The sequence below is a fragment of the Apteryx mantelli genome, chromosome 5 (genome assembly GCF_036417845.1).
Source record: "Apteryx mantelli isolate bAptMan1 chromosome 5, bAptMan1.hap1, whole genome shotgun sequence".
Taxonomy (NCBI): Eukaryota; Metazoa; Chordata; class Aves; order Apterygiformes; family Apterygidae; genus Apteryx; species Apteryx mantelli.
Window position 1 is genome coordinate 55,993,528 of NC_089982.1, and position 18,608 is coordinate 56,012,135.

Consider the following 18,608-nt stretch of genomic DNA (forward strand, 5'->3'; position numbering starts at 1 on the left):
TCCCGCCTCCCGCCTCCCGCCTCCCGCCGTGACGTTGCCCACGACCAATGCGGAGCCCGCCCGGCGGTCAGGTGACGCCGCGTTTTATGTAAGCCGGCGGCAGGGCGAGGGCGCGCGGAGACGTTTGAAAGGGGGCAGTGCCGGGCGCGCGGGCGCACGTGACGCCCTCGCGTCACCGGCGCGAGAGGGCGCCGTCCCGCCTTCGCCGTTGGCCGCTCAGCGCCTCGGCGTCGCGCGCGGAGTCGAGCCCGGCGTCGAGCCCGGCGGCCGCGGCCGGAGCGCCACACCCCCGTGCCGGAGCCCGGCAGCCGATGGCGGTCTCGCCTGTGGCCGTGGGCTTGGAGGCGGCGCCGGAGCCGGGAGGCAGCGGGCGGCTCGGCTCGGAGGCGGATGGCGAGCGGGAGCTGCCGCTGCGGCTGGGCGAGCGGCTGGTGCCGGAGAACCGCCTGAAGGAAGTGGTGGGCTCCTCGCTGGCGGCGCTGTGCCTCGGCCCCCTGGCCGGGCCTCAGCGCCTCGGGACCCTCGTGGACTGCCTGGCGCTGCACTACCGCCTGCGGCAGGGGCCGGGCCGCGGCCGGGAGCGCGGCGCCGCGGCGGAGGGCGGCGGCGCGGCCGGCGGGCCGCTGCGCTGCTGCGGCTGCCCCAGGTTCCTGAGCGAGCCGGTCACCGTGCCGTGCGGGCACAGCTACTGCCGCCGCTGTCTCCGCAGGGAGCTGCGGGCGCGCTGCCGCCGCTGCCGGGACTGGCTGCTGCCGGTGGGGGGCACCGGCGCGGCCGCGGCCCCGCTGCGGACCAGCGTCGTCCTCAACCAGCTGGCGGAGAAGTGGTTCCCGGGCGAGTGCGAGAGGGCGAGGGCCGGCGTCCGGCTGGAGGAGCTGCTGGCCCAGGGCCGCTTCCGAGAAGCGCTGAGCGCCACCAGCCAGGCTCTGCGAGCGGGTAAGGCCTGTGGGGAGCGCGGCGGGCCGGGGCAGCGGGCTGCGAGCGTGGCGGGTCGGGGGCCGGGCGCTGCTTCCCGGCCCTTGAGCCCCTTCTCTGCCCCGGCGGAGCTCGGGAGCGGCGAACCCTCCGAGGAGGAGCCGGCCTGACGTGGGCGGAGGCTGTTAGTGGGCAAAAGGGGTTAAAAAAGCGCAAAAAGTAGTTTTGTGGAGTTTGCTGAGAGGATCGGAGCGGCCTCGCCGCGGCCGCAGCGGTGGCGGAGCCGCTGCGGCGCGCTCAGCCCCGGGACGTAGCGCAGGGCTGCGCCCGGCGGCGCGGTGCGCTGCGGCCGCCTCGAGCGGCGGGGAGAGCGTCCGGCAGCCTTCCCCGGGTCGCTGCTTCCCCCTGCTGTTGTGGGGCTTGTTCACAGGAGAGCCTGTGGGTTTGGTGTGGTTCTGGTTTTAGCAGTGACTGAGCCTGGGCAAGAGAAATTCCGTCGCTGTGCTTAACCTTGTTTCCTGAGAGAGCCCTCTTTTCAGTCTTGAGTGTCACCAAGACAATTCCCAGCAGGCCGGGCCTGGTTGCATAAGCAGGCAGGCATGGAGGGGGACAGGTTGTGTAATGGCAGTGACATCATGGGTGGGTGTGGTTGGGGTTTTATAATATAGTGTTGGTGTGGAGAGAGGGTGCAGGAGGGGAGGTAAAGGCACGTCCCTGCATTGTTACTTATATAGTGAGCACAAGTAGTATGTCTGGTACCATGCAAACTTGCAATATGGTCAGTTTTTCAGAGTTTAGTCTTTGTACAGGGAGTCGCATTCGGGTGATTGATACACCTAGACTGATCCAGTGACAAATTTTTATGTGGCTTTTATTCTATGATTTTTAATATTTGGTGACATGTGGGGCTGCCATTGCCATTTGTGCCATTTTGTTTCTGTTCAGAAATTTAGGAATTAATATTTTTATAAATTAAATACATTGCATTTTATGGTTTTCAGCTACAGAGAAAAACAAAAGCTTGCATAAGTCTAATTCTTCCAATCAGTTCTGGGGGGATATGTCAGATTTGGTTCCAGAATAAACTGTTTTCAATATAGGTGAGATTAAATCACAGATATTTTTTTAGTTGCTAGGGTGTTTGCAATATGTAGGATAGATGGGACCTAAGAAAGTGACTGATTTATTTTTAACCTTGGAACTGTAAGAAGTAGATTATTTTTCTTTGTGTGTTGTGAAATACAGCATTGACTTGTACAGGTCACAAAGAACTGGAGTCAAAGCTCAGTGGCCTTCAGGATGCAAATTGATGAATCCATTATTGATCAAAGGCTTATATGAATTCTGTTTCATCGTTCAAGATTGTTTTTGAAGGAATAAAAGAGAAAACTGGTAGAACACTGATCAGAACACTACTTAATTCTGTTAACTCTAGTATCTTTTCTATGAATTTAGCAATACCATAAGGCTTTATATATATGTGGGGAAATAATTTTGATTTTTTTTTTTGTGAAGTTACATCTTGAATTTTGGTTTTAACTATTTTCAAATTTTAAAGCCATTTTTAACACTGTGATGCTTATCCATGGCTTTATTATTCAGATTCTGTATATGTGCTACATTTCTGTGCTTTAAGCTCCATTTCTTTTGTACGCCTTTTTCCTGTGTCTCCAGTCCAGAGAAGGATCAATATTCCAATTATGTTCCAAGCATTCTGATAAAGATCCCAATAAAGAATTCCATGAATTAGTGTACAGATTTACATTAAATGTGGATTTAAAGAGTTATGGGCTCACAACTACAAGTTTCAGGTGATTCAAGGCCGATGGGGACCTGATTAAGAAATGCTTAACGTCTTGTTGGTACAGTTTCCCCTTTCCTCCAGAGCCTGAATTCCTGCAAACATTTAGAGGTGGAAAAGACATACAGTAAGAAATGTATCTTATTTAAAATCATTCATGTACTGTTACAGTTTCCTCATTACTAGCTCATCTCTGCTTCTTTTTAGTGCAGATACAGAGTTAAAAGCTTGTAATTAGTGTAAAGCAAAAGCATCAGCACTAAACCTTTATTCAAATAGCATCTCTTAATAACTTCTGTTCCTTGAAATATCTGAAAGGTAAAGTACTGATGAGAGATTTGCCATGATGCAAAAGTTACTTTTGAAAAACATGAGGAATGTTAACTTTCATATTGATAAAATATTCCTTGTGGGGGTTGAAATGAAATAGTTTAATTAAAGGCAGTCTGTTGAATTAAAATCCAAATATAGCCTGTCTGTAGTCAAGTATCCTGAAAGACATAGCTAATAGTCTTGAGTAAATGGGCTTGGGAGTGATCACAGACTTGTTCTGGCTGGAGGGGGTCTCAGGAGGTCTCCAGTCCAACCTCCTGCTCAAAGCAGAGTAAACACTGAATTCCAAGCAGCTTGTTTAAGGCTTTGTCCAGTTGAGTCATGAAAACCTCCAAGGATGGAGATTCCAAAACCTCTCTGGGCAACCTGTATCAGTACTTTAATAGTGAAGAGTTTTTTCCTTATTTCAGGTCATAACTGCCCTTTTTTCAGTTTATGACTGTCTCTTGTTTTTCCTCTGTAAACTTCAATAAAGAGCCTGCTTCTGTCTTTTAAGTAGCCTCCTCTTGGGTACTGGAAGGCTATTTGGTTCTCCTGAAGCCTTCTGATCTTTCCACTAAGCAAGCCCAGTTCCCTCAGCCTTTTATAGGTTGTATGTTCCAACCCTGACCATCATGGTGGCTCTATAATACTGTATTTATGAATACTATGGCAATAGTCTTACAGGTTTTCTGTATGGTGGGTGCAGTGTGTTTCTTATTTTGAAAAATTCAGAGTATTTTCTAAGAAATGTGTAAATAACCATACTGGGTCAGACCAGAGATGATTCATTTATTGGTATGCTCTCACTGATGGTAGCTAGGAGCAGATGCTTTGAAAGAAATATGAAAAAACCTGGATGTATTAAATGCTTTTTTCCCCCCTTTGTGTACTTTCCTATTAAAAAATTGTGTAGCAGTTGTTATTACATTATTAAAATTATTTGTGTCTTTGGATATGCTAGAAGTGTTTTCTATATTTATTGGTTTGCTGAAACTGAAAATTCAAGCACAAATCGTTCCTGCTGCGTATTTATTCTTTGATCTAAGGAGTCAAAATAGTTTTACATCCTCAGTTTAGGTGGCAAATATCAAAATATATTCTGAAACATTGCCAGACAATGTTTCCAAAAGTATAAAACTTAGAAATTCTAGCTGCAGAAGTGGGCAGGTGGATTTAGGTCTTGCTCTTGCAGATATTTAGACACAGTTTATTTGCACTGATTATTGATTATTGGCAGTGTTTGTATTCAGCAGCAGGGTTGAGTCCTAAAACTCTTTTGTTTGGCCCTTTATTTCGTATCAGTTCAGTTGGAACTAGGCTTCATTCTTTGAAAAACAAATGGACAAACCGTCTGCCTGCTCTAGATTTGAACTGATGTTTTTAGCTTCAAATTCCCCCTTGCCTTCCCCACAGGAAAGAAGGCTCAGAGTTCCTCAGGTCTTCTCCTACATGTAGCAGAGGTCTGATTAAGATGAGCTGCTTCTGATTATGTGCAAATAAGTAGCTTGTTAGAGGACGAAGACCCACATTACTGCAACCTCTGAAGAAAAGACTTTCTGTTTATATTAACTGTGTTGGACACCAAACAGTCAAATACAGAAAACCACTGTCTGAAGAGTTTGATCAGAGCTCCTGCCTTACTAGGCTGTAATAGTCACAAAATACAAAGCCAAAGGAAAGCAGGCTTCAGAGTTCTTCTAGCTGCAGAATTGCATGTTTATTTTAAGTTAGACAGTTTCCCAAACTTTTGTTAATACACATTTACTGATTTGGAAATATTTGTATTTGAAGGGAAGCTGTCAACTCAAAACATAATCAGAACAACTCTTGAGTAGTTACAGCTATGAAATATATTGTCAGTTTTGATTTTCTTAACCATTTCTTTTTCACTGAGATCTTTTACATGTACCATTGTGGATCTAAATACAAAGCAGTACTTTGGAATACACAGGGACATTGACCAGTCTGGCTTTCTGCTGAAGCAGATTTAAATGTTAAACAAGTTAATGGTGGAAATTGTGGAAGCTTAAACTAGATGTTTAGAATAGACTAAGACACTAGAATATTGAAATGATTTTTACCCCGTGCAAAGTCTTGTTGAAACAAACTTAACTATTTAATTTGAGTATCTGGTTACAACAGACCAATGTTTGACTTGTTTATCTCCAACACCCTTTCTGTGGAAGGCACAGATGTACTAAAAACAATCAAGAACAGGGAACAGTCTACTGGCTTTTTCCAGGTAAAAACTATAAGTTGTATTATGAAAACCATTATTTTAATGGAATGTAGATGGCTACACTTCCAGTGCAGTTGCTTTACTGAAAGTGCAAAATTCTGCATTTTGAACATGAGAACTTGTCTTTACTGAACCCACACTAATGTTTTTCCATTGCAGAAGTTCTGCTAGTGTAACTCCCTACAGCAGGGCTGCCAGCTGGTGTTAATGGCTTTCTGGTATTGCCTATCTCTTTTCAGACAACGTAGTGATAAAGACTTCTGATACTTATCAGATGATGTCACTGTAAAAGTAGCAATACTGTATCTGGCAGGAGTTGGGCATTAGAAAAACAAATGCTAGCCTAAACAAAACTATTTGAAAGCAAACCTAACTTTTTAGTATTCGGATTTTACAAGTGAGATGAGCTCCCAGATTTGTGTGGTTTTAAACAGATGCACTGTAAAACTAAAATCTGTTTAGTCAACTTCTGTCATGGAAGTATTGAACAGTATTTTAGTCTGTCAGCCTCAGTGTTAGATTTCTTAAAAATATTTTTTCTTGTTGCTACTAGAAACATTAGAGGATTTGATAGCTTGAAAGACATGAGCTTAGAATTATTTCACTTTTTTTCATCCAAATGCTTAATGGGTATGGCAGTTATATTGACAGTATGGTACAGAGAAATGTATTATTTTCATCTATCATGGTTATGATTTATATAGCTATAAAAGCTTATCTAATTAAAAATTACAGACTTCTGAATGATTAAAAATGCTATTTAATTCTATCTTCAGATTCTAGTGACTTGATGCTAAGAATTTACAGAGCCGAGTCATATGCTGGCCTCCAAGAGTATAAAACAGCCATAGAAGATCTAAATTTTGTTATTTCTAAAATGCCAAATTGGCCAGAGGTAAGTTGATGTGAAGTTTTCATTTTTCAAAATCTGTGTTTATCGATTAAATTAATTCTAAATTATACTTCCATCAAATTAAGAAACATGGTCAGTTAATTTGTATAAAACTTCTAAGTATTATCTGAACACTTGATTTAAGAAAACACACAATCTTGTAAGACATGCAGATCACTAAAAAGTATATTTAAAACAGTTTCTTTTCTGAGACAGAGTATAAGTAAGTATAGCAAGCTAGAGTGGGTTGACAAATATTGTGCTTCTCTTACAGAAGTGTTTTTTGTCTGTGTTAGTCTTTGGCTTCCTGTTCTAGGCTAAGTTTTTCTTTTTTAATGCAAAAAAGGCAAACTAATCCACCTGGAGCTGTTAATTTAGTCTTTATCAAAAACTTCAAGTATTTTTAGCTCATACCACAACATGAGAAGGTGGCTATTGACAAAGGGTTAAGTGGAGCAGAACCGATGTCTTGGGAAACATTATAAAGTATTTTTGTGCTGCCTACAGTTATTTGATAGCTATTCTTTATTTCTTTATAGGAAGAAAAATTTTGTGTTCTATTAAGAAAAGCTATCAAATATTTACAGACTTCAGCTTAATGTTACTGACTGGGTGGCTGACTGGCTGAAATTGTGCAGCCAGCTTCAGTTGCTTAAAGGTGAAACTTCTGGGGCCTGTATGTTTGGTAGGCTGATGTAATGGAGTTTTGAAATTTCTTGTACTATCTACAAGTTACTCCTTTTAAAGCTCTGCACTTCCCAGAAGAGTTATAATTTGACTGTATTTCCCAAAGTCAAAGCATTTTCAGTATTGTCTGTTCCTTGAGATCATCATGTGAAATGAGTGAGCACTGGTACCAGTCAGGTATTTGGCTCTAGAACTTTGGCTCTATGATAAGTCAATTTTTATCTCATTTTTCAGGTTTTATTGGTGAAAGTGTATTATATAAATAGGAAAACAGCTTTCTTTTTTCAAATGCTACCAAAGAATGAAATATATTTGGCACAAATACTAAATCCTTTTGCAATAGTATTGGTTAAAAATATAAATGTGTTTGGGGCCATTTTTAGTGGCTCCAGTATGAGGAGTTAGGGTAGTTTGTGCTGGCATAACCTGCAACATCTGTGTGTGGTCTGTTTTCTTGGTTTGTTTTTTTTCTGGTGGGCTTTTTATTGCCTTTTGATAAGGATGCTGCTGTTCTAGCTTGGAAGGTTTCTTTATTTTGGAAGGCCTAGAGAATCTTGGTGGGAACTGAGCTTTGCAAATAGTTCAGGCAGCTGGGGAGTCACTGGCCTTCCTAATTGTAAGATACTGCTCATTGCAGCACCGGCTGAACTCTGAGCGCAGCAAGAGTGGCCAGATATTGCCGAGGAAGGGGAGATAACTGCTTCTGCTTGGTTTCTTCTGTGGTCAACGCTTTCATGACTTCTGCAAATTCAGAAGAGCATCCTACTTTTCTCTTTGCTTGTCAGTATTGGTGGCATTGTTTACTTTTCTATACGTTTGGGAAGAAACCTTGCATCACTTAACTGAGCTTGGTTTGACAGGTTCCTTTAACAATTCTTACCTCTCTAGGAAGATGAGCAATCTCTAAGAGGAGAATTTGCATGCTTTCCTTCTTCAGGATATATCCTTTAGGATATATCTTACTGAAACTGCCCACATGCATCAAAGGAGATGCATGCCCTTATCGGATAGCCTTGTTTAACAGATTACTGTTAATACTGGCAGTTGTTCTGTAGAAACTGCATTGTTTTTTGTTTTTTTTTTTTAATTCAATTTTCTGGTCCATTATCCAAAATCTAGTCTACAACTGTATTGCTTTTATCTGACTTCTGTCTATTACTGTGAATGCAACTTTTTAAAATTGAAATGAGTTGGATAAGGGACTTAATTGTAACATCCTGTGATATATAGGTTCATCAACATTCAGTGGTGTTTTCTCCATTTTTATAGAGGAAAATAGTAAACTGATTTTTTTTTTTTTCTAACTGGTACCTAGCATTCAGGAATAAAATATGGTTGGATGAAATAACTTCCAAAGTGCATTGTTTTGTATTGAAGATGTAAATTAAGATGCATGTAAGGGATGCATGGTAGTATGGCTTGTTCTGTTTATAGTTAGTCTTTTCCTGCAGACTAGAACCATAAGGCTTTTGGTGACACAGGGCAAAAAGGGTATCCTGTGTAAGCTATCATACAGAGAAATGTGATAATTTTCATTGTATGTCCCTCTTCCCTTCTCCAAAGGCTCGTGGAAAGGAGAAATTAAGGCCTTGTGTGAATTTAATACTTGGCAGGATTTTAACCCTTTGTGTAAATGAAAACAAATTCACTGGAAGGAGAGTAATGCCAGCCCATCCCATGGCTCTTTTAAAACAATGCAGGGGACTTATGTTAGATAAGGCATGTAGATCTTCCACATTCTGCACAGCTGAGGCTTGCTGAAGAGGTACATTCTCTTTGTCATTGAGGCTTCTAATTCTAGCTCTGTTGTAATGCCTGTAAGTTGAATACTACAGTTCTATATCCTCTCTACAAATGTCTTTCGGTTATCTGTTTCTCAGGTCTACTTCCGAAAAGGAAAAGTGCTGCATGACTCTGGCTTTGTAGGTGATGCCTTACAACTATTTCTACAGTGCTTAGCCCTTGATGAGGATTTTCTTCCAGCCAAGCTAGAAGTAGAAAGGGTAATTTGATATATAAAACTGGATTACTATCACTCTGTCTTGATTCCTTCATAAAGCTCCCATTATGGTAGACTTTGAGCATCTGGCAGTCTTCAGTGCATACAGAGAAGGCTCAGATGGCATTTAGATTACTTTCTTTCAAGATGCATTGTATTGTGTTGAATAGGTAGTCCTAATGTACAAGTTCTAAATACACATGTTCCAAAGTACTTGTGCTTTTGAAGTTACTAAAGGAAAATATAGAAGTCTGGAAAGCAGACAGCAAATTTAGATACTGTAAACAGAAGTCTTTCATGCCCAGAACATAACTGTTTTTCTTTAATAATAAAAATTTATATTGAAAAATCTTCATGATATTGAATTGATAATGTCTAACTCTGAAGAGGTGACTCCCTTCTAGTGGAAAAAGACTTCTAGATAAACTTCTGTTTAGTTATATAGACTTGTAGCTTTTTGCCTGTTCTCAAGTGTTCTTAGTTGTTACTTAATAAAGCTCTGTTCATGAGGATAACTTCATGTAAATTAAATTCTTATTTTTCATATGTAGCTTTATAATAAAGCTATACCTAGATCCTTTTTCATTATTGTGAACACTCAGCTGTTTATATTCTAGACATTGTGTGATGTGCTGTCACCAGAAAATTTAGGAGAGAGTCTGAAGGAATCTGCTTGGAATTCACCACATGTTCGAAATAAACCTTTTATACTTGGTTCTGAGGTGACTGAGTCTTGCTGCAATTTACAACTTTGTACTGAGCAGGTAACAAAAACTATAGGATAACTTTTCTTCTTTGACTAATATGCAAAAATAAGAAGCTCTTATGCCCTATTTGTCACACTTATTTTCCAGCCTAAATGCTGACTTTCTGTAATTGGCTATGTTGGACAGAGAAGAACTGTGTTTTAGGAGTAATGCACTTTCATTTGGAGCATTAGGCCCCTCATTCCAGTAAACTACTTATTTGAAGTTACTGAGATTTGATATTAGTCACTACAAAATAAAAAGAAATTCTAGGCTTTTCTTCTTTGAAGCAGATGAAGGCTTTTGATTTGTTAAAGACAAGCAAATTTGAGTACTATGTTGACTTGTCAGATTCCTCTAGTTAACTAATGAACTACCTTTGGATGCCAATTTGGCTTATGTTTCTTTGCATGTTCATGTCTTATAGATTTATGTTACTCTGTATGTACAGTTCAGCTTATCTTATTTTTATAGAGTTTAGGAGAATCGGCAATACTGCAGCCTGTCAGTGGAAGCCTAAATCGTGCACAATCTGCCCATGCTCTTAACTCAACAAAAGACCTTGCCAAGGAAGATGGCTTAAAGAGAGTGTCTTCTGAACCCCTTCTCTCTGGCCAAGAAAAAGGTGCTTTGTTGAAAAGAAAGCTTTCCTTTTCAGAGCAGGATACAGTTGTATTTGAAGATGGAAGAAATAAACACAAAAAGCAAGGAGGTAAACAGTCATGTAATTCAAAATTTAAAGTATTTATTGTGTTCTGCCTTTCTTTGAAGTAGTATTTTTGTCTCCCTTTTCCTCAGAAAATACAAAAAGGGACACAACACTGGCTTATGGAACAATTCCAGGGAATTTGATTGATGTGTCAGATTTTGAGTGCTCTCTGTGTATGAGGTAATATGTTCTCTTTGATTCAGTATTTTAACTATAGATGTTTGGCCACGTATCTTTTACATATGTAAACTGAGGCATTTATGGGTTTTGATGAGTCCTAATGTCAGTTAAGAATAATTTTCAGCCTTCCTCTATCCCAGCAGTTAAGTGCTTATTTAAAGTGTCACTTGCTATAGTGTTGTATAATGCAGCGTTATTTTAATCAAATTGCCTTTTAAGTTAAACCTGATAGTGTTAACTGGCATCACAAAAAGGACAATGTCTTTTGCAGTTAAATATTTGTCTTGTTTCAGTTGATAACACTACTAAACTTTTTTTATTTTGGGAAGTTTAATGCTTAGATAAATTGCTTGTGATTCTGAGAGCTGTCTAGGAAATGTAGATACTTCAAAATGTCAGTCTACCTAAATGTAGTTGATGTATTTGGGAGCTCTTATCGAGTTGTCTTGGTTTGCAGAATAAATGTCTTAAAATATATTACATATGCTAAATTGGACATAATTATGGAAACGGTATGTTTATTATTGCTATTACAACAACTTAGCTTATTAAAGAATCACTTAATTTTGTGTATTCTGAATGTAGTGGAATCAAAATCTTAATATATTAGGATAAATGGTTGAATATTTGGAATGTTGAAATGTGTTCAGATTGATTAGAAGGCACAAAAAATTAGGGGTGCAGTGTTAAAGGGAAGCAAACTGTAGCAGAGGGGAAAAAGTAGCATGAAGAGACATGGGATTAATTTTCTGTGCTTGCTTATGCAATTTCTTTTTAAATCTTAAAGATTTAATGAGGTTGATCACTGACTTCTGGCCAAACACAAGCTTGTCATGTTATATAATTTTTAATAACTTTGTTTCAGGCTGTTCTTTGAGCCAGTGACAACCCCTTGTGGACATACTTTTTGCAAAGGTTGCCTGGAACGGTGTTTAGACCATGCTCCTCAGTGTCCACTCTGTAAGGAGAGTTTGAAAGAGGTACTGTTTCTCAGTGGGACTTCTGAAGACATATATCTTATTGGCTGTTTCACTTAAAACCAACAACTTGGATTCACTTGAGTCATGGATTAGTGCTAGAAGGGAAAAACTTGAGACAGACTTTGTCAAAACAAGCTGATTAGGTTTGCCTCAGGACCTTAAAGGTTTTGTGTTTCAGGGATCATCTACTTTATTGGTGTGACTGAACTTTAATGTTTGCAAACTTACCTGTTTATTAAGACTCCCCTGATAATTTCTGTAAACTCTCCTTTTTTGTACAGCTATATAATCTGGGAAATCAATTGTATTTCTATGCTTACTAGAAAAAGAAACTTAATTAGATACAGGAGTTGTCAGACTCTTAAGAACTAAAACAGAGAATTTTCAAATATTAGAGTAACTTTAGGTGTGAAGTAGTGAAATGTAAGAACTTCAAAGCTGTAGCTTTTCATGGCTTTAAAACTTGTTAGAGCCTATTTCATGTATCATCGTTTTAATTAAAAGCTACATTTTCTTAAGTTTTGTGTTACTATATAAGAAAAGAAATATTAATACATTTTTAAAACGTTGCTTTCAGTATCTAGCAAGCAGGAGATACAGTATCACAGAACTGCTGGAAGAATTAATAATGAAATATCTGTCTGACGAGTTATATGAGAGAAAAAGAATTCATGCTGAAGAAACTGCTGAACACTCAAAGTAAGCTTGCTGTCCTTTATCAGAAAACTTGAGAGATTAGTGTGGAAATCATTTTTAAAAATGTGTTATCATTTTTGTGGTTATTAATAATGGCATATTATAGACTTATGAAGGCATATTAATTTGGTGTCTTAAATGCACATTTCAGAAAATGAACAAGTGTTTTTTTAATCAGTTCTGAAATAAAAATTCCTGCTTTGATAGTAGCAATGTGAGGCTCAGTCCTCTATAAAATGTTTGTGCCCTTTCATTTCTGTTTCTGCGTGGGCACTTCCACAGGGCTTCAGTTTTAGCTTTGCTGCTGTTAATGGAAGTGTCCTCTTGAATTGGCTGCACTCTCTCATATTTGAATTTCTTTCAAAACAGTTCATGATAGATATTAATATTATAAGGAAAGGTTTGATGAAGAGAAATCCATCTTTTTTTCTTACTTTGTAATATTTATCTCTAATATATCTCTTTAGATATATAAAGCGTCATGTATGTAGGTATGAATGCTGGAAAACTATTTAAAGCTACAGTTCATGCAATTTACATGGCAGAATCCATACATTAACATTATATTTTTATAATTTGAAAGGCAGTAAATTAAATACCTGGTAATGTTTTAATGCGAACTTGTTTGTATGGGATCTGCTACTGTCAGTTGTGCATACTTAATAAAAAAAGCTTGAAGAAAATCCATTTTGTTTTTCAATTAGCTGACACTTGCAAGGTAAAAATCATACCCTGGCTTGCATATCCTGATCTGGAGTCCATCCTTGAAAATAATCCAAGTGGTGACTTAGTTACTATGTTGTTACTGCTGCAATTTTTTTTTTAATTTCAGGAAAATAGTGCATTTGAGGGCATAATGGTTTGTGCACATCAAATTAAAACAAAACAAAAACCCCAAACAGTCATTCACTGACTAGATAACTCTTCATTATTAGAGTTACTATCCATTATGTATTCAAATCAGTACACAGGTGTTCAGTCACTGTTCATAGTATGGCTTTTTATTGTTTATGAAACTTATTATAATGTGCTTATTATTACCCTTCAGTTACAGGTGCTTTATGACCTCAGACTTAATAAACATAATACAAAAATGTACTGTCTTGGTATAGTTCAGTGATCAGATTTTAAACCACCTATTTCTTTTTTGTTCTTTGAAGCTTGACCAAGAATGTTCCAATGTTTGTTTGCACTATGGCATATCCTACTGTGCCTTGCCCTCTACATGTGTTTGAGCCAAGATACCGACTAATGATTCGCAGAAGTATGGAAACTGGGACTAAACAGTTTGGGATGTGTATAAGTGATTCTCAGAATGGGTAGGTTTGCATCATCATATCATGCTCCTGCTCTGTTCTGTTTCTTTTAATTTTAAAATAAAAAAAGTATCCTCACAGGAGTGTGTAGTTGCATTACTGACAAGGTCTCTTCTCTAGTTTTGCAGATTATGGATGCATGCTGCAAATTAGGAACGTTCATTTTCTGCCTGACGGACGGTCTGTTGTTGATACAGTTGGTGGAAAGAGATTTAGAGTTTTACGAAGAGGGATGAAAGACGGTTATTGCACTGCAGACATTGAATATTTGGAAGATGTTAAGGTATCCAGAATGCTTTACAAATACTTACTTGAGGACTCCATTTCAAATGTTTAGGTACCCAGATCACTGGAATATAGGATCCCAGCATGTAGAAGAAATGGAAATTTTTATTATTATGAAATAATAGAATACAATGCTTTTTGCTTTTCATTTTGCTTGTTTAAACAGGCAAAACTATTTGAACAGTAGTTTGTGAAGCTGTAACTACTTAGATATATCGAATATATATATTAGATAAAATATTTTGGTGACTTCTGAAACAAAGTTTGGCTTTGCGTGCTATTGGGAGCATATTTATACTGTGTGTATTGGGTTTTTTGTGTTTGAGTTTCACAGCCATAGAGTTCTCATTAGAAGTTTTTTTGGTTGATGTTTTATATGTATGATGTTTGCAAAGCAGGAACTCCACATGTGTTTACCTCACTTGTTTTTCTTTACTGCCTTAACCCAAATACCTTCATGTTTAAAGTGATAATTATTTTGTTAATATCATAGGGCTTCTTTACTGTCCAGTCATTAGCAATCAAGGCTGAGAAGAATGCAGGAAACTTAAATTAACAGAGTTGAAATAATGTGGTGTGGGTGGGTTTTTTTTTGTTTTTTAACTTAAACATTTTAGTAATTGTTTCTTTGTTCATAATGTATTACTAACATTCCTCCTTTAGGTTGCTGATGAAGAAGAGCTAAAGAAACTGAGAGAACTTCACAATTTTGTTTACAATCAGGCCTGTAGTTGGTTCCAAAACTTAAGAAACAAATTTCGCACTCAAATTCTTCAACACTTCGGGCCAATGCCTGACAGGGAGGAAAATATACAGGTGAGACATCACTTAATATCAGTTATTAATTGCTTATTTCTAAAAATAAAAATCCTGCTAACTGCTTAAAAATAGCTCTCATTCCACCTTTGAAGCAAATAGGGCTACATCATGTTTCCGCTCAAGCCATCTCACGAGGAACAACAAAAGGGAATTCTGTTACTGTTCAACAGTTTCTGCAAAAAAGGATGTTATGCTTCTGTGTAGATAAAGCTAGTAAACTAGCTAGTTTGAGTTTGTTTGAGCTAGTTTGAGTATCAGTAGCATTTTAAACTGTTGATTTGTGTAAAGCCATTAGAATTGAAATGGAAAAAGCTGAAGAATGCTTCAGTATTTTCTTCCATGTGACACACACAGGCAGTAATCTATGGCAAAGAGGTGGTTACAAATAACAGTCTTTCCTCCTTCCCAGACTAGTGCCATAAACTGCTGCAGCTGTTAGGATTTGACAAATACTTACCTTAAACTTAAGGAATTAGCTGAAGCAATTCATTAAAGGTTATTGTAAGCAATTAGTGAAGGATGATGAAAATTCTGGGAGAGTAGAGGCTGGGGAAAGATAACATAGGAAGCTCCACTTAAAAAAGAAGCACAAAGGAGAATGTGGAAGGTTATAAATGAGAAATCATATTTATGGTTGCTGAAAATACATTGGAGCTAGCAGACATCTGGAAGATAATGTGGTAAACAGCCAGCGCTAATTGGCATTACTTATTTTTTACTAATCAGTTCTACTTTCTTCTGTGTAGATGAACGGAAGTGGCTGATATATTGCCAAGGAGATAAAGCTTAGGTGAAGTTGTTAGGACATACGGAAACAAGATTTAAAAAGTCTTTTTAGTCACTAATAGTTTTACTTTCACAGTGGAAGATGTATAAAAAGTAGGATCCTGTGAAAGTCTGTGTCTCATCCAGTCTGCTACATATTTTTAAGAGGCTATATTAACTGATTTGAGAGGACTGCTGATGCTTTGAAGGCTTCCAAATGAGGAGGCAGCCAGCATATGAATTCAGAAGTGATTTCAGAACACTTCTCTAATAAAAATCAAGAACAAGGTTAAAACAATGTGTTAGGAAAGAGGAGTAAGTACACAAAGACAGGATAACTAGCTAGGCAGCTGTACTGCAGGTGTGTATCTGAGATTTGTAACAGAACGCACAAATGGGTCAGCTATGTAATATAGATGAAAGGGAGGAAATGTCATCCTGGGGCATATCAACAAGAATGGTTTTGCAAGTCTTTGGAGGTACTCTGTCTACTCTGCAGTGACATGACCTCAGCAGAGGAGTATTATGGCCAGTTTTGGGCCATACATTTCAGGCATGATGTAGAGGATTGAGTAAAGTACAGAAGAGTTTCAAAACATGTTTTATAAACTTGGGAGTTTGAAGGAACTAATCTACTAGCCCTGCTCTGTCTAGGAAGTACTGAGAAGGGGGTGCAATGAGTAGGTGATTGAGGAGGTAACCTTTAAATATGATAAGGGCCATTGTAAAGAAAATATTAGGTTTCAATATTCAAGCCTCAAGAGTAGCATGACAGGTAATGGATTTAGTTTGTGTCAGGGAGATATTAGATGACTGTCTTATGTTTACCCATCCTTTCCCAAGAGAGCTGTGCACTTCCTTTGTCTTTTTTTTTTTTTTAAAGGGGGGGGAAGCGCGCACACACACACACACAAACACACACACACAACCTAAGCTTTCATCAAGCTTAGTTTAAGTGTACTTTATTTGACTTCTAAGTTGGGGAAGGATCAGAAGATGTCTTTATGATCCCTTCTGATCTTATGGATCTGGGATTCTCTAGTTGGTATCAAACTTTAAACTAACCTTTCTTTCTTTGACAACTTTGTCTTTTGATATCTTTATCATGTTAGTCAACTGTACTGGTTATGAATAACTAACTTATCCTTTATTTTTAGGCAATGCCCAATGGTCCTGCTTGGTGTTGGTGGCTTCTAGCTGTTCTCCCAGTAGACCCCAGATACCAACTCTCAGTTCTCTCTATGATGTCTTTAAAAGACCGTCTGATAAAAATCCAGCATATACTTACATATTTTTCTAGAGACCAATCCAAATGACTAACCGCCTGGGTCTTCCTGAAAAGTTATTCTGTTCTGGTTGTAATAGCAGCTGGAATTTTTGCTGCCTTTGCACATCTAGCGCTGGTTTGAGAAGTGTAATATGGAACTGCTTTTCCCCTGCCCCTGACTTCCTGAACCACATGGTTCCTTGAATGCACACTTTCTTCAACTACGAGAGAAGACCACTGATAATTGCACAGAGTCAATCCAGCCAGATACATTTTTCACATTATCTATATTACAATTTGCACTATGTAGAAGAGAACATTTTGAGACTTGATAATTTTAGCCAGTGACTTTTTAAAGCTGTAGGAAGTGCAGGACTTAAGGCTGACAGTCCAAGTTTACAACATTGAAGAGGTATTAAAGGTTTTGCAAATAAGTTTGCCTCATACAATTGTCCTGTTGCTATTTGCACAATTGAAACATAGTATTGAATGTCACTGTTGGATATTACTGCTCATGTTGAATTGTCTTGACCATGAAGATGACACAGATTTTTTTAAGTTATCTTGTAAATGTATGTATCACAAAACAGGTGACACTTTGAATTGTATGCTGAACTGAGAGCCAATTGTAAGGAACAGATGCAAAAAAAAGGTACTTCTGTCTAAAAATACTTAAACTGTGAATATGGTTTACATAGTTAGACCTGTACATGTTAAAAAGGAAACTGAAAACTAAACCTCAGTTCCAGTTACATTTTTACTGGGCTTTTCAAGCTGGCTGTTCTTCCAGAGCACACACTTAGTTTATAGAGCTTTTAAGAACAAACTTTAGAGTGTGTGTGTGTGTATATTGGGGATTGTGCATCCAGGATTTAAAAGCTTAAAGTTTTCTTTGGACTTTTTAAGTTGGTGCAAATGTGAGTTCTATGCCTTACTCATATCAATAGTAGAGCACACTGCAGTGGCAAGGTCAGCATCATGCTGCCAGTAGGTACTTTTTGTAATTAAAAATTTGCATATTTGTGAATATGTCTGATACTGGCTTTCTTGTATGTAAATCATTTGTAAAGTATTTCTTAAATCTTGCTTTTGCTAATATATTTAATTTTCAATAAAAGCTAAAAGTTTGTAATATTTTTAACTTTATCAGGAACTAAAAATAATTTTCATTTCCCATATGCTCCTATTCTGGGATCTTAAGTAAAGCCAGAAGCAGCTGTTTAACCTAGATCAAGGTTGTTGGCACTTCATGATTTAAGTGGTTTGTACATAATCCATTTCTGATTATAGCACCCATCTCTGACTGATAATTGGTCAGACAAGTTTGCTTGTGTCCTGTTTTTCTTTCTACTTTGTTTAAATTTGGGTGGTTTGAGGCATGATGTTTGCATTTCACAAAACTTCTGTGGGAAGCTGTCCTTGCAGAACGGTTAAGTATTTCACAGGCTTGTTAATCAGGTGCTCTGACTTGTTCTGTTCTGGAATCTGAGGCTTAAGATATTACAGGCGATTCAAAATCTGTTGGATCATTTTTAGAGCTAGTTTCTATCTAGGGTAGATTTCTTCCTTACTGTTTAAGGTATGCATAAAGTCTTGGGTTAATGTTTGGAAAGCTTTAGTTGCATAGGAGGAGAAAGAAGATCCTCCATTTTTCTGGTCCAGTATGTTAACAACATTAGAAACTTTGTCTTAGTATCACCATGATCATCTTAGGAGTGCAGGTGACAGGATTTTGTTTTTTCTTGGCAGGGAAAGGGCAGTTGCAATGTCCCTGTAGCCAGGCTTGCAATATCCAAATAATCTTGTGATAGATGTTTTTCATGGCAAGAGCTTTAATTTTGAAATGGAGTATTCCATAGTCTGCTTGCAAATTTTTATTTTTTAAAATAAAAACTCAGGGAACTATAAGAACAGATGAGGAAATGCCAGTTGGCTGGGATGGTCTTGTGAATATAGAAATTCTGCCTCTGTAATTGAAAAGCCTTAAGAAAAAACAA

General features: G+C 38.6%; 1 protein-coding gene across 1 annotated transcript; it reads left to right on the forward strand.

Annotated features, from left to right (window-relative positions):
- Nucleotides 1-210: 210 nt before the first annotated feature.
- On the forward strand, nucleotides 211-17,757 carry LONRF1 (LON peptidase N-terminal domain and ring finger 1). Its single transcript, XM_067298022.1, has 12 exons — nucleotides 211-936; nucleotides 6,047-6,165; nucleotides 8,730-8,852; nucleotides 9,466-9,612; nucleotides 10,069-10,306; nucleotides 10,393-10,483; nucleotides 11,349-11,463; nucleotides 12,041-12,162; nucleotides 13,320-13,478; nucleotides 13,596-13,758; nucleotides 14,424-14,576; nucleotides 16,502-17,757. The coding sequence occupies exons 1-12, from the start codon at nucleotides 312-314 to the stop codon at nucleotides 16,658-16,660; spliced, it is 2,214 nt and encodes a 737-aa protein (XP_067154123.1). The 5' UTR covers nucleotides 211-311; the 3' UTR covers nucleotides 16,661-17,757.
- Nucleotides 17,758-18,608: the final 851 nt, after the last annotated feature.